Here is a 16,801-nt window from a genome sequence, read left to right as displayed (position 1 = left end):
CCCAGGGCTCTTCACACGGAGCTGCAGACGATGAAGATCATAGTAAAGGTTAAAGCATGATGTACTTAGTAAATCCGTAATTATACACATGACTTCAAAGGCAAAAAAGGGTCTTTTCTATAAAGGCATATTGAAAGGCGAGGTCAATACTTAAAAGCTGAGGCAATTTAATTTTTTTTAAAGATTTTATTTATTCATTTGAGACACAGAGATACAGAGAGAGAAAGCATGAGCAGGGAGAGAGGCAGAGGGAGAGGGAGAAGCAGGCTCCTCGCTGAGCCAGGAGCCCGATGCGGGGCTCGATCCCAGGACCCTGGGATCATGACCTGAGCCGAAGGCAGACGCTTAACCATCTGAGCCACCTGGGAGCCCCAAAGCTGAGGCAATTTAAAAGCAGCTCAGTGGTTGCTGGGCTGGGAGGTGGGAGTGAGAAATGATTGCCAGTGGGCATATGAGGAACCTTCTGTGGTGAAAGCATCCGAACACTGGATTGTGGTGACGGCTGCACTACTTTCGAAATTTCTTAAAATCATGAGAGAGGATGGACTCTGAGAAACAAACGGAGGGTTCTAGAGGGGAGGCGGGGTGGGGGGATGGGTTAGCCTGGTGATGGGCATTAAAGAGGGCATGTTCTGCATGGAGCACTGGGTGTTATATGCAAACAATGAATCATGGAACACTACATCAAAAACTAATGATGTAAGGTATGGTGATTAACATAATAATAAAAAAATCATTTAAAAGTACGCTTACAATGGATAAATGTTATGGTATAAAAGTTATACCTTGGGCGCCTGGGTGGCTCAGTCGTTAAGCATCTGCCTTCGGCTCAGGTCATGATCCCAGGGTCCTGGGATCGAGCCCCGCATCAGGATCCCTGCTCCGTGGGAAGCCTGCTTCTCCCTCTCCCACTCCCCCTGCTTGTGTTCCCTCTCTCACTGTCTCTATCTATGTCAAATAAATAAAATCTTTAAAAAAAAAAAAAAGTTATACCTTAATAAAGCTATAAATATTTTTTAAAGTTGACATGTTTGGGGCTCCTGGGTGACCCAGTTGGTTAAGCGTCTGCCTTTGGCTCAGGTCATGATTTCAGGGTCCCGGGATCAAGCCCCATGTCAGGCTCCCTGCTCAGCTTCTCCCTCTCTCTCTGCTGCTCCCCCTGCTTGTGCCCTCTCTCTCTCTCTCTGTCAAATAAATAAATAAAATCCTTAAAGTTGACATGTTTAAAAGTTCAACCATATTCCCGTTCTATAAAACAGTTGTATTTCTTGGTGATGAGTTACATTAAGAACATTCTTTTTCCATTGTTGGGAATAAAAATCTTTATGACAACTTAAAAAAAAAAAGATTCCTCGATGATTTTTAAAATTACTGGAAATGGATTAATTTCATAACCAACAATCAAAATAGGAAGAAAAACTGAGAAGAAATCAAAGCAAGACACTTCAGTAGCTTTCTCAACATTTACTACTCTTTTGGCAACCCACTCAAGCTTTCATATTGACAGATCACTAGAATTTGATAATTTCAGAAGGGATGTATTTTAAAACTCCAATGGGTAAAGTAGATAAAACAGCACTGAATCATGAGCATTCTTACCAAAAAATGGATGCCTGTGAATTTTATATACTCAAAACATTTTCAAAACACCATATAAAGCCAGGTTTGGCACTGTGGTTGTGAGTGTAGGTTGGCCTCAATCACGTACTAACCACATGGGTAGGCTTGTTACTTTCCCCTCCCTGGTTCCTGCGCCCGTAACATGGAGATAACAGTGGTGTACATCACACGATTTTGTTGAAATGGAAAAAGGGAAATCTCTAGTGAGGGCCTGGGATAAAGTAGGCATTCAAGAAATCCTAGCTGCTGAGCGAAATAAGTCAAACAGAGAAAGACATGTATCATATGACCTCACTGATATGAGGAATTCTTAATCTCAGGAAACAAACTGAGGGTTGCTGGAGTGGGGGGTGGGGTGGGAGGGATGGGGTGACTGGGTGATGGACACTGGGGAGGGTATGTGTTCTGATAAGCGCTGTGAATTGTGCAAGACTGTTGAATCTCAGATCTGTACCTCTGAAACAAATAATGCAATATATGTTAAGAAAGAAAAAAAGAAGAAGAAGAATGTAGCAGGAGGGGAAGAATGAAGGGGGGGAAATCGGAGGGGGAGAAGAACCATGAGAGATGATGGACTCTGAAAAACAAACTGAGGGTTCTAGAGGGGAGGGGGGTGGGAGGATGGGTTAGCCTGGTGATGGGTATTGAGGAGGGCACGTTCTGCATGGAGCACTGGGTGTTATGCACAAACAATGAATCATGGAACACTACATCTAAAACTAATGATGTAATGTATGGGGATTAACATAACAATAAAAAAATTAAAAAAAAAAAGAAATCCTAGCTGCTGTTCTGTTCTTGCTGATGCTATTATCCCTGCGTTGGGTTCGATGTACAGACGATTTTGTTCTCTTTCCTACAAAGCCTCGCACCCAGGGACAGCTCCAGTCCTGTACCTCACTGGAGGACCAATTACTCAGCAATGCTCATGCCAACTGTTTCCAGCGAAATATCTTCCAACTTTTGATTCATTACACAATGTGACAGTGCTCATCTGCTGGCACAGAGCCAGGGTGACATCCCAGAACGGGTCTGACACACTTTCTTCAGCTGGTGTTAAACCAAATTATAAGGCAAACAGGACAAAAGAAAGGTCAGACAGACAGAATCCATTTACAGTAAGGTCCTTCTAAGTGAGAGGAACACCAGAGAATTTCTATCTATATTCTATTTCTATATTCTATTTCTATATTCTATTTCTAATATAATCATTTAAATATACAGGGTAAGGCCTCATTTTTCCTTTTAAAAAAAAGTTATTTTAAAACCTTGAGAACACAGTATTATTACTGTTGGTGATTCTCAAAACATATTAACACTTCCCCTACTTCTTCCCCTTATCCTTTTGTGCCCCAAAATGTATGAATGTCCAGGTAAAAACCCCCAAGTCAATTTCCCATACATTTTGATAATCTTGTAAAGTCTTGATAACTTCCATCTCATTTTGACAGAGGAAATAAATAGTCATTTTACAGACCTGACTGCCAGTACACATCACTAGGAAAGTACAGGCTGGTGAAACTGAGGGCTAAGACATTATTATATTTTCAAGGCTTCTAAAAATATGCCACAAGCTCTCAGCACAGGAACTAATTTAAAAGTAAAGCCATTTACTAGCATGCTGGTTCACAAAAATAGGCTTTTAATATTATTTATAATCTGAATGCACTGGAAGTGTTATTAATTATAGTATAAAATAGAATATATCCTTTAGTTATTTAAAATACAGAGGTAACGTTGCTTAAGAGTGGTTTTTGACAGTCACATTTCCAAATAATACAAGGATATCCTCAAATAAAATTAACTATGTCAGTCATCTTCTACTTATATGAACACACAAATATGGAAATGCAAGTTTCTCAAGCAGTGAATTCAGAAAGTCCTAAAAGGACTCCACCTCTTATGACCCCATCATGAGAAATTCTTCCAAGTGTTCGCACTACCCGGTGAAAGAAAACTGTGATATTCCCAACACCTGGCACAGAGCCCATGCTCAACAGATGTCTACTGATCTCACCAATCTACAAGAACATGCACATTCTTAATATTAGAAGGCACTTAAAATAAAACATTAAAGCATGACCATCTCAACAGAACCCATGTGAAACTCTTGATCCAATTTTGCAAAATCAAAGATTACTCTGTCAATAATCGGTTCACCTAACACACTTTGCCACAGGTCTTCACTTCTTTGACCACTATTAACAATGGGCACTACACAATAAAATAATGTATGAGATTAGATTTCCTCCACCTGAGAGTATCACAGAGGCATGAGTATATGCCATGAGATCTTCTCTTTTCCTATAAGGTTAATAACTTGTAGCCAATTCCAACAAGAATTTAATAAAGAGATGTATTTTTCATTTTTTTTAAAGATTTTATTTAGAGAGAGGGAGGCACAAGCAGAGGGAGGGGCAGAAGGAGTGGAAAAGAGAGAATCTCAAGCCAACTCCATGCTGAGCACGAGCCCGACATGAGGCTCGATCTCACAACCCTGAGACCATAACCTGAGCCAAAATCAAGAATCGGACACTCAACTGACTGAGCACCCCAGACACCCCTAAAGAGATGTATTTTTTAAATACAGGGTGGCCTAATCTACCAATTTGTCATGAAAGGTAGATAAAAGAGAAAAGGAATTTTTGCTATAGAAGAAAATAATGATGTTACTAAAAGACAAAATGCCCAACATGCCCATGCTATCCCTTTCACAGCACATCAATTCCAGAAAAGTCTTGAGAAATATGTAATTTTACTTTTCCCAGAGCCACTGCATCAGCCAATGGCAAAAATCAACTTTCTATTGGTTCTGTATAGAGACTCCATTTATTTCTAGAGCTTATTTTTCCCCCAATTTGGAGCCATAACCCCAGAGATAGAGTTGACCTTCCCATTCAAAGAAGTCTTTGTTGATGGGGTCACTGGGCATTGTGTGGCTGTTTGCAAAGCCATATCTGCCTAAGTGGTTTGCACTCATTGCCAGCCGACAGCTGAATTAAGTAGGGTGCATCACCTCCATCTCTTAACCTCCCAGGCTGCATTATAAGAAAACCACTACAATTTTGATTGCTAGGTGATTACTTCACACCAGTTTACCCCATCCATTGTTGTTCTCAGCAGCAGCATCTGTGATACAGAAGACTCTTGGCCATTAAATCCCTAGGCATGCTAGCCAGAAATTATTTTCAAAAGTTACCCCTCTATTCCCGGTGCATATTAAAAATTTCCCCATGTTCTTCTGGACATCTTCCATGTTGAGAATTTTCCCATGCATAGAGATTCTGCCTGACAACAGTTAGGAGATCTAAAATCAACTCTCAGGAAGAGTTTTAATGACTTCCAATCATCCCCATGGAAGATACTCAGAAAAACCATGAGGAAAATATTAAATCTGTGCAGCCTATTGAGGGGAGCATAAAGATAACTTCTAACAGCATGCATATGGACTCTGTGGCAACCATGTGCATTAATATCTCATCAGGATCAGCATTTCCACAGTAATTGCTCAGCCTTACCTGAATCTCTTAACTTTCATTTATTCTCCATAGAGGAAGTTATCCATCCCCCACACACCGGCAGCCCATTGAGGCTGGATTGCAGTGGGCACGCATTTCATACTAATGGAATGGTGCTTTCCAAACCATTGTGGGTGGTGGTCATATCTTGCTAGTTGATGTTAACATTGATGTTCACAGTATGCAAATGAAACTGCTAAATAAGCCAAAATTAATGTCATTCCATCTACCAAGTAACAGCCTGGATTTACCATCCTTAGGTCTTTGGATTAATGTTCCATTAGTACTGCTTAGTTGCCTAAGCACTGCTTCCTCATCTTTAAAGAAAATATGGATCCCCTGAAGATCTCGTTAAAAATGCATATTCTGCTTCGGTAAATCTAGGTTGGGGCCTGAGAGTCTGCATTTCTACAGACTCTCTGGTGGCATTACTGCCACTGTCCTCAGGCCACTCTTGGTAGCAAGGCTTTTAAGAATGTGGCTGAAGCGTTTACCTGAGCATACAGCAGGACTTTTTACAACTTGTTTCTGGTATGTAACTAGTTACCAGTTCTCATACTATTACTCTGAAAGCGGACACCAGTTCCCATGCTATTATTTTGAAAATACATTCAATGTCTACCTTTTTTTTAAAAAAAAAGATAATGCTTACCTTGAGTTATCTTCTTCCTACGAGATTTTCTAAAGATAAAATATTGATTTTATCTTACTACCTGCCAAGGTAAGTTTAGTTTATGGTCTTCCAAGTAGAGAAAAAGAAAGAGCAGAACAATCTCTTGTCAGGGCAGTCCAGGCCCTAAAGTTCTGTAATACTACATACATATCAGACTCTGAGCCACAAGTTAAAATCAAGAACAAACAAGCCAAGGGAGAAAGAAAGAAAGAGAGAGAGGGAGGGAGGGAGGGAGGGAGGGAGGCAAACCAAGAAACAGATTCTTAACTATAGAGAACAAACATGGCTACCAGAGGGGAGATGGGGGGGGGAATGGGTGAACTAGGTGATGGCGATGAAGGAGTGCACTCGCTGTGATGAGCACCAGGTGTCGTATAGAAGTGTTGAATCACTATACTACACCTGAAACTAATATTACACTATGTGTTAACTAACTGGGATTTAAATAAAAACAACAAAAAAAGAAATGTCATTTAATAAATATTAAGCATCTCACAAGGGTAGCCAAGAATACAGAAGTCAATAAAGCATTGTCTTCTTTCCCTAGGCTGTTCCTGTCTTACACAACTGCACAAATGGTTATAACACAAAGCAGAAATGATTTGGCATGGAAAGAAAATTACCTTGTGTTTTTTCCTTCAGGAAAGACTCATAAAGGATCATGGTTATTGTCCTCCCATTGCCCTTATAAGCCTAAGTTATCTGGTATTCGTGGAAACTTAAACAGACTTATTTCATCAGGCAGGTTTTGGAAAATGTCTATAGTTTTTTTCCAAGATGGTTCTAGACCGTGTGGATGAATTCTGAGATACTTTTAACCTCCACTAACTGATTATATTGAACAACATCTCAAGAGTCACTATTCTGTGTTCGCTTTTCAGTCTGACTTTAGAACACTATTATTCTCAGCCATAAGTCAGAACACAGATAGAAGTTCTGCAGATGAGTTACTAAAGGGGAAAGCATATCAGACAACTTGCCTTCCAAGGATCTTGCACTGGGCAATAACAAAGTTAGAGAGGAAATGGCTTATTAATTTCAAGACATTTCCCTACATGAATGTGCATAATATCACATGAAATTACAAGCAAGAGACCAAATTATATACAGAGTAGGATCAGAATTTTTTTTTAAAACAAAGGAAATAAAGCCAATATATTAATGAGTGCCACCTCATCAATGAGACTGAGTCATTTTATCTTAATATTTTCTCACTTACTTTAATATTCTTTACTATGATCTATATTAATCCTATAATAGAAAAAGCCAATTAAAACATAAATCTCCCATCTGTCCCTTTGTTTCTATGGCATGTTGTTTACAACATAGTTCAGATTTAAAATTGGATATTTTAAGTTCCATTTAATTTCTGAAACTGCCTTCTTTCATATAACTTAGTTTCAAGAATTTAAACTAATCAGAAAAATCTGCTGTAACATATTGTCCTCGACCACCACAAACACCCTTGAACACTGTAGGTCTGCATCTCTGCAATAATTGGGCCAGATGCTATTCATGCAAATCTCTTATTGGCCCGATTTTTAAATCCATACGACATATTGATTAGCTCTTCTCTTTATTCACTGGATGGCTGAGGCAATGTCAGGAAGATTTAGAGCAATTCTCCTGGCTCAGTCAGTGAAAATGTTCTAACAGAATATTGTTTTCCCATAGAATAAAAGTTCTTTCAATAGAGGAAATGCTCTAAAATTGGCAGATGAATTTTTTTTTAAATTATCCTAGCGTCTTTAATGAAGCAGGAGCCTGAGCTAGAAAACAAGCACCGTGATGAGCACCTTACAAGCTGTGGTTCACTACAGAGAGCACCATCGTGGCTGACAGCTACACACGACCACAGTCTGCAGTAACCATGGAGTTCCTAAATGGCCATGACCTGTACTTCACAGAACCCCTGGAAGCAATGCACTAATGCCAAATGCGTGGCACATGGCCAACTGGTCAATCATCCATTTAGTCATTTATTGAACAAGCATTTACCACGTTAGGCCCTTGAGATTCAGAGGCCAAGAAGACACCTTCCTTAGCCTCATCCTCTAAATTCTAAAGGGGGAGGCATGGCACGATGACCGTCAACAGGCCAGCATAATCAAGAATTGCAGGACTATCTACAATGGACAGGAATGGAGCCCTCTGAGCTGTCAGTTCTACATGGGCAAGTCAAGAAATGTTTTGTAGACGAGGCCACCTTTGAACTGAATCTTGACAAATGAGAAGGTTCTTGCTTTCTGCAGAGCTGTGGTGATGATTCAATGAGATAAATATTCATATAGCAACTAGCTCAGAGCACCAGGCATACTGGTGTTCAACCAGTGATAGTAATAATAATGTTAATATCACTATATTGGTATAATGGGTCACCAATAAGATACCCTTAAGGAATAACAGCTAAATTACATTCACAACTGAATGACAATTAATGGAATGATAAAAATAGAGTCATTAGTAGTTTTAGTTATAGTACAGGAAATGGAAACAATGCAAGATGATCAAATCTACACTGACAAACTTATGCAACTATAAATGTCCTATACTTTTAAGAAAGCCTGGACTAGGAAAGCAGAAGGGAGAAGGACTAATATTTATAGAGGAACTACCATAGGTCAAGCCAGGGCCTTTATATACATATTTTCTTTTTAAAGATTTATTCATTTGGGTAAGGAGGGGAAGAGGCAGAGGGAGAGGGACAGAATCTCCAGCAGACTCCCTGCTGAGCACGGAGCCCAATGCAGGGCTCCATCACACGACCCTGAGATCATGACCTGAGCTGAAATCAAGAGATGAACGCTTAACCAACTGAGCTACCCAGGCGCCCCTATGTATTTTCTTAATTAATTATCCCACCAATATTATGAGGTATATATTATCATTTTAAAGAGGAAACTGAAATTCAGAGAATGTTATTGACTTGCAAAAGACCACACAGCTAATGAGTAAAAAGTCAGAATTTGATCTTATAAGCATTTTATCTCAAATTCCATGCTGTTCTCATTGCACTATGAAGTATTTTCATGTGAAAAGCCACATTTACAAAGGTAGATATGATTAATCATTATTAAAAGATAATTTTATTTTATTTTTTTTTAAGTAGACTCACGTCCAGCATGGAGCCCAACGTGGGCCCGAACTCACAACTCTGAGATCAAGACCTGACCTGAGATCAAGAGCTGGATGTTTAACCGATGGAGCCATCCAGGTGCCCCAAAAGATCATTTTAAATAGTTCATCCCCTCAGCACATAAAATATGATTTATTTTTCAAAAACAATTTACCCTGAGCTTTTCAGGTATAATAAATACTGATAATTCAGTACCTACACCACAGTGCTGAGTTTTGTCATGTGGACTGGTTCATTTAATCCTCATGACAATTAATAAAGCAGTATTGTTACTATTCTCATTGTACAGATGAGAAAACTGAGTATCATAGACTTAATTCTCTCCAATGGAAGAATAGATTCCACTATGTCTACGGGTAAAGGACAGACAACTAGGTGTTTGAAACTAGTTTATAAAAACTGGTGTTCTTGGGCACCTGGGTGGCTCAGTCGTTAAGTGTCTGCCTTTGGCTCAGGTCATGATCCCAAGGTCCTGGGATCAAGCCCTGCATCAGGCTCCCTGCTCCGTGGGGATCCTGCTTCTCCCTCTCCCACTCCCCCTGCTTGTGTTCCCTCTCTCTCTGTGTCTCTCTCTGTCAAATAAATAAATAAAATCTTTAAAAAATAATAATAATAATAATAAAAACTAGTGTTCTTCCTCTATCTTATGTTACTTCACATACCCATGTTTAAATTACAGCATACCAAAGCAAATTCCCTCATTATAAGTAGATTCGATATACAGAATTTTTGAACTTAAGTAATCAGTTAAGTGGGGAACTAAGTTAATTTTTCAGATGAAGGGAGATTTCTCAGACAGAAATCTGAGCGCAGGCCCAGCTGACTCTAAAGTCCAAGTTCTTTATAGCATTCCAGCATGCTCCCTCAGGGTACAGGAGACTCAGGGGCCAAATCAGGGCTCTCGGCCTTTGCAAGGCAGAAGTCACCATTAGGAGATGACCCCAAGCCCAGGGTCCTGTCAAAGTGCCCAAAGCACCCTCAGCATATTAGAGAGAGGGCTCAGGGAACACATCTCCAGTCCTAGAGTGGGACACAGAGGAACTCAGAATTCATGTTATAGCAAATCAGTATTCAATTTACAGAAAACTGACTTTTGCTGAGACTAAGCCTTAAAATATATACCACCGCAGGGATACATAATTAATTACATTATCAGAGTTGCTCAGACTGGAACAAAAGGACTTAACTTTTCTCTATTTGGGGGAATTAATATCTATGTAAGGACAGGTGTAGCTTATAAATCCTGAATATCAACATAAAGTATGTAACCTAAAATAGCCCATTCTATCCCAGACACTTTAATTCTCTAAGTGAAATATCATGATTACTCTTAAGCTCCTTTTTCTTTGAAAACAGCTAAGACTTCCCATCAATTCAGAGCTCTAACAAATCATGAGGATGGCTTAACATGTGCTCTGAGATTTTGCAGGAAATTTTAATTTGACATTTTAAAATGTAAGCTAAATTATTTGTATCAACTGTGTTTTTATATCAATTGCAAACAAAACTAAAAGGTGTTACATTCACTTTCACAACATAGATAATATATCAAATCATATAGTAAAAAAAATCTGTCGACCAAGAACGAAGGCTTTAAATATGCTTGAAGAAGTTAATTAGAGCTGTCACAGAAGTTTTATTTAAAAAAAAAAAAAAGGGAAAAAGCCACTATTACCAACAGCGACAGAAAATCTCATTTTCTAGTCCAACCAAATCCTGACACATCCTAAATTCCTTCCTTTCCACTTGAAAACGTCCGACTTCCACATTTTCTATGCTCGTTAATTGCTAATAGCCAAGGTAAAGGCAGTAGCTACATGTACCACTTGGTTTTAAGGTGTGAGGGGAAGAAACGTTCTAAGGTCTCTAAACTCAAGGTTGAACCAAATCGTTCTTACTTCAGATTAGAAATAGGTGTTAAAAACCAAAAGAGGAGGGGCGCCTGGATGGCTCAGTCGGTTAAGTGGCCGGCTCTTGGTTTTGGATCAGGTCATGATCTCAGGGTCGTGGGATCAAGCCCCACATTGGGCTCTGCACTCAGCGGGGAGTCTGCTTGCGCTTCTCTCCCTCTCCCTCTGTCCCTCCCCCAACTCCCTCACATGCACACAAGCGCTCTCTCTCTCTCACTCAAATAAACAAATAATCTTTAAAAAAAAAAAAAAAAGCCAAAAGGAAAAAATCAAAGACCATCTTGTGATATCTGATTGATAGATTCCTATCGATCAGATTACCATTTCCTGAATTCCAATAAGCTTATATACCAATTACCTAAAATAAATGGCTGCAATTATTATGATTCATTTACAAGCATCTTTCGAGCTTTGTGTTTATAATAGACAAGGGGATTCAGTGATCAAAAGACACCGAGAAGACTGATGAACATACTGACAGCTACTGGGATTTCCTTTACACAGCACTATAGTCTGAATGTCTGTGTCCCCCCAGAATCCATATAATGAGATCTAACCCCTAAGGGGATGGCGTTAAGACGTGGGGCCTCTGGGAGGTGATTAGGACATATGGGCGAAGCTCTCAGGTATGGGATTAGTACCCTTATAAAAGAGGCCCAAGGGCACCTTAGCCCCTCCTGCCATGTGAAGACACTGCAAAAGGCATTTTTTCTGAACCAGGAAGTGGGTTCTCACCAGACCAGGTCTGCTGGCACACCAATATTGGACTTCAGCCTCCAGAACTGTGAGAAATAAATTTTTGTTGTATATAAGCCACCCAAACTGTGGTATTTTGTTATAGCCACCCAAACAGAGGAAGGCAGCAGTTATGATGCCTGTTCTCACGGTTTACCGGTCTAAATCAGTTTATGAGTACCTTTACTTTAGCTCAGTGACTCCTAGTGTGTCCTGTATTAGGAAAACAATAAGCCGTTTGCTCATTCTAGCATGCTAGCAGTGGTGGATTTTACAAAATGCATGATCTACGTGACATGTCTGCAAGATAAAAATATAACCTCTTTGAGTGAGTTTCTCCTCTGCTACTAATGGATGCCGCTATTTTGTATGGATCTACAATACTGACGAATAGATACCATGGGGATGTGCATACCTTTTCTACTTAAAGAGCAATTGAGCTTGTCGTTGCTCTATTTCAGTGGGGAAGGGGAGGTCATTGGGAAGTGCCTTATCTGTGATTTTTATAGTATAAATCGCCTGCTTAGGCACTAGCTATTCTAAGATTTGCTGTTGTTTGTATTTCTAAGCAAGGATTCAGTAATCACAGAATTAGAAGATTCAACAGCTCAAGACAGCCAGATTAGCTGTTCCAAAAAAGGAGTCAGGAGATATACGAGTGTATCTTTTGCAGCAAATCTTGTACCTTTTGGGTTTATTTCAATCACTTAAAAAATAGTCATACACTAAACGACCTCTGGGAGTGGCTGCTTGGCAGGGTGAGTGAATAACCCACAGAAAAATCCCAACATCCAGTGCCTGGACTAGGGCAAGAGGAAAAGATCCTCACAGCCTGCAAAAGCTCCCTTCGGATATGGAGAAAAGGAACGTGATTATAAGCTTCAGCTAGAAAATGCCCTCTTTCCTTCTTTGAGGGCCCTTAATCGAGGCCCAGATAAATAATGCATCACTGAAATGAAGACAAGGCAAGCATTTCCTTGACCTCCCAGCCTTGCTGGTGAAAGTGCCTGATCACACGGTGAGCAGAGGCCCCCTGAAAGGTGTGAGGAGGAGACAAGGCTGCAGCAACCTTTTACTGAAGCTTCAATGCCCCTAACTAAAGAACGGAGTTGAAAGGGTTAGAAAGGGTCTGCTCACCAGTAGGCTGCTTAGGAGCCTCAACAGTCACCTGCGGAAACTGCAGCTTCCTGCAAAATGTTTTCTACATGGTGCAGGATCCAGTATGTTGATTTCCTTATCTGGGCCTAAAAACCTCAACAACAACAATGAAAGCACTGTATAATGAACTCTTGGTTAGGGCTTAAAGCACACCCAAAGGCAACTGAGCAAGGAGGCTGAGTGGTAGGAGGAACACGTGAGAAGGGCATGTGGCCTCCGCCCTCCAGCGCCATCCCTTCGCTGCCCATGTAACAGCAGGCACGTGCTCACGGTTCATTTGTCACTGTTCTGTTGTCAAAAAGCCCGGAGTCACCAGTCTCCAGCCCAGGGATACATCCACAAGCTGCCTGAAGGCAATCTGAAAAGCCATCCCTGCCTTACGTGTCACTTGCTCTCAACTCATTTACTCAACGCACTCAACCTATTAATTTTTTAAGCAATTCTGTTTCCTCAATACAAAAAAAAAAATTACCTTTAAAATCTTTACTGAGCATTGGATTTTTGGAGTTGTTACGAGAGTTGTTACACGATCAAAACAAACAAACAAAGAGGTGAGATGAGTGATCTCAAGGATAATGTCCTGTTGACAGCACGTGGACCCCGATGCCACAGTGGGCAGGGTAAAATGGTGGCGGCATGGGCTGCCAGTCCACCTGGCAGAGCATCATGCCGCAGGAAGGCTTGGAGGAAAGTGGTTCATTCTCAGAGGCTTATCAAGCCTTGGTCTCTGCCAAGGCTGTCAAAGCACTCTACTCTAACAAACCTCTCATGGGGGCAGATTTCTCTTATGAGCAGAAATGCTTCTAAAGACTCCTGGGGTCCATGAGGAAGCATCTTTGTTCCTACTGGGAACCCAAGCAAAAAGTCTTTATATTCCTTCCACTCTGTCTTCCAATGCCTCTGCAGCTTTTCACCACTATGAAGAGAACATGCCACAACAGAGGAAATGCCACAACAGCAAATCGAATGCTACACACACACACACACACACACACACACACACACAAAGCTGAATAAAACCATTAGCAGAATGACTGCAGGAAAACAATACAAAGCAGAAAACTTTCAGATGATATTCCCTGGACAAATTACTCACTTGAAAATTCTTTCTCAGTATATGTACATCCCTTTAGTGTTTTAATATAATCTTCTGTGGTACAGTGGTTAAGAGCAATGAGCTCTGGAGAGAGACAGGTTCAAATCCCAACTCTGCCATTTATATCTGTGTGGTCTTGGACATGTTTTGTTTTTTTTAACAAGTTCTGTGCCTTAGCATTCTCCTCTGTTCCTCTGTTAAACAGAGATAGTAATCGAGCTGTTATGAGGATTAAACATGTTAATACATGCAAGACATTTAGAATAATGTAAATAAAGCTGTGATCATTATTATAGTTCAAAATTGCTTTCACGTGTATTATTATAGTTGTCCCCACAAGCACTCTATGAAACAGAAGTGATCATTTTATCTATGTTTTACTGCTGAGTACGAGGCTCAGTGAAGTGATTTGCTAAAAACATAAATAATCTGGCCAAACCAAGACTTGAATTGTGGTCTTTTGACAATAAACCTTGGATTATTTTCCATTACATTGTATTATTTACATGTAAACAACAGCAAAAACAGCTATTACAAAATACAAACATTAAATTCCTAAAAAGAAGAAAAATATTGAGAACATCATAGTACCTAATCTAGGAATTCATTCTTGGAATAAACAAATGATGAGTTGATGGCAGAATTTAGCTAACATAACTAAAGCTCATTTTTAGATTCAGTGTGTAGCAATTTGGAACCCCCAAAATTCTGAAGTGAGCGGGGGAGGAAGATATATCAATTTGTATTCGTTGTTGTAAATTTTACTTTTTGTGAAAATAGGTAAGCTGTCATCTTGAGAAAATCCAATATACAAAAATGCAGAACTACAAGATGGTTGAGTGACTTATTACAAAAGGAGCCACCGAAGGGCTCAAACGTTTAAATGTGAGCCCTGCCATCTTATGTTGCTATAATTCGTAAGCTAGCAATGGACTTTTGATCAGTGACATTCAGGCTACACCCTCTTAGATCTAGAAGATTGAGAATTTCATCCCTCAGAATTCTTCTCCACATGACACTTAGAGGAGACAAGTTTTATGAGACAAGCAGAAGATTGGTGAATATAAATGAACAACTGGCAGATATTCCTTCTTGCCTAATGAATTTTGTAATTTAGAGCATTTGAATGGATCCCTAGGGGAGGAATTCTTTCATGACTAACACTCTTTCTAGTAATTGCATCTAATTCATAAAATTTGAATGTGTGTTAGCCTTCAAGAACTTGTCTTCTATTTAATAAAGATTAACCATTAATTTTTTTAAAGATTAACCTTTCAATTTATGAATCTAGTTTTGATTTTTAATATGCACTCTACATACAAATTATCCCTCAAAATAATTTTTAAAAACTATGTGGACAGATGCACATTAAAAACTAAATTTCAAGCAAGGATTGTACACTAAAAATTATCATCTTAAATAAAAAGACACATAAACTCTGAATGACCAGCAAATTGCACTGTACATATATCAGTATATATCCAGTGATATATATATATATTCAGCTCACTATCAGGGCTCTGTCGAACCTTTACAAAAGTCCACACAAGACTTCCCTTTAAGTTCACCTGAGCAACTCACATTTAATGTCCTCTCATCCAAGTCAACCAATGTCCATTCCATAGCTAAAAAACACCTCCCTCTTCACTGTTAATTCTGAAATTATGTTTTCAATACAAGTTGTATAATATTCTAGAAATATGCCTTTTAAAGCCATTCAGATGGAAATATTTCATCCCTTTGATATGTACTTAAAAATCTATAAAATTTAAATAAATCTCACTAGTGAACATTACTGAGACATAAAGTATTATTTAGGCCAAAGAAAGGAAATTAGATTTTTCTCTAATGGTCAGAGTTCACATCTCAGTCATGCTTAAGGCTATAAGACATTACCACGTAAAAAATTGAAAACAGATGGCAAAAAAGCACTTTTATGTTAAGCAATTAATAACTGAAAATACAGAAATCTGTGAGTAATCATTTAAGCTTCAGAGACAGGTATTTTACTTTATTCCTATGGTTAATCCTGTCTACCTCTATCTTTGGTCTGGTTTGAGGCCAACAGCTACGTATTTGTTGACCACATGACCCAACTCCCTCAACTTCAGCAAAAGGCGTGTTTCACATTCCCTCCTCCACCCCACCACCCCCATGCCACACAGATCCCCCAACTCCCTGGTTCTTTCCTATAGTCAGAGTCATACCAGGACACCTCTCTTACCTGTTTCCCATCCAGGGTGTACAGGCGTTTCACCACTCCCGAGTCCAGCTTGATGGCATCAGTTATATCAGTGAGAACCTGCTCAAAGGAATGGGCGGTTTTCTTGTTCAGCAGAATCCTGACAGCTTTCCGTGGCTTCACCCCACTTCGGATGATGGTGACCAGCTTGGGCCGAATGAAATCCTTATTCTCCCGCACCTCCGAAGGGCTCCCTTTGGCAGTGGCCAGTGAGGACACCGCCCGGGAAGCCGAGGTGGTCTTGACATTCACGGACCAGTTGGGGTTCACGTTCTTGGTGTACTCCAGCTTCTTGAAGGGCTCTATTGAGCCACACACATAGCTCTCTCCTAAGGAAGAGAGAAATACATTTAAATTTACACTGAGGTAAACTCATTTCCTTTTCCCTAGTCTTTGATGTTTCCTTTTCTACCAGAAGTGAGAGTGAGGTGTGACTTCTTAAACAATGGAAGCATGATCACATTTAAGGAAAAGAAAGATTTTTTTTACTTCTAATCTGGCTCTGTCAACAACAGATTGATATCCTAGAGGGGGAAAGTGATCATTCTTCCCTTTCTTTGTTTTCCGACTGCTTTTTTCTGACAGAAATACTGATACTGAGTCGACCTCAGGAATAAAATTGAATTCAAAAAAGAAAGTATTCTTTGGGATTTGGGGGTATTTATATTTGCAGAAAACTTCAAAATCAGAGGTACCTACATTTAGTAATAATG

At 39.7% G+C, this 16,801-nt stretch overlaps 1 protein-coding gene across 7 annotated transcripts in view; it reads right to left on the bottom strand.

Moving 5' to 3' along the window:
• DCLK1 (doublecortin like kinase 1) overlaps positions 1–16,801 on the bottom strand; it is a 344,058-nt gene that overhangs the window by 304,677 nt on the left and 22,580 nt on the right. For all 7 annotated transcript variants that reach the window (XR_004299246.1, XR_004299247.1, XM_032403191.1 and 4 more), the window contains exon 3: positions 16,071–16,417. Coding sequence is in view for 5 of the 7 variants with exons in the window: in XM_032403191.1 (XP_032259082.1) it covers positions 16,071–16,417 (347 nt within the window). In the remaining 2 variants the exon portion in view is untranslated. The remainder of the gene's footprint in view (positions 1–16,070; positions 16,418–16,801) is intronic.

The sequence above is a fragment of the Phoca vitulina genome, unplaced genomic scaffold (genome assembly GCF_004348235.1).
Source record: "Phoca vitulina isolate PV1807 unplaced genomic scaffold, GSC_HSeal_1.0 scaffold5, whole genome shotgun sequence".
In the NCBI taxonomy this organism is placed as follows: Eukaryota; Metazoa; Chordata; class Mammalia; order Carnivora; family Phocidae; genus Phoca; species Phoca vitulina.
The sequence above is the reverse complement of the archived record's forward strand: the minus strand, read 5'-3'. Positions and strand labels throughout refer to the sequence as shown.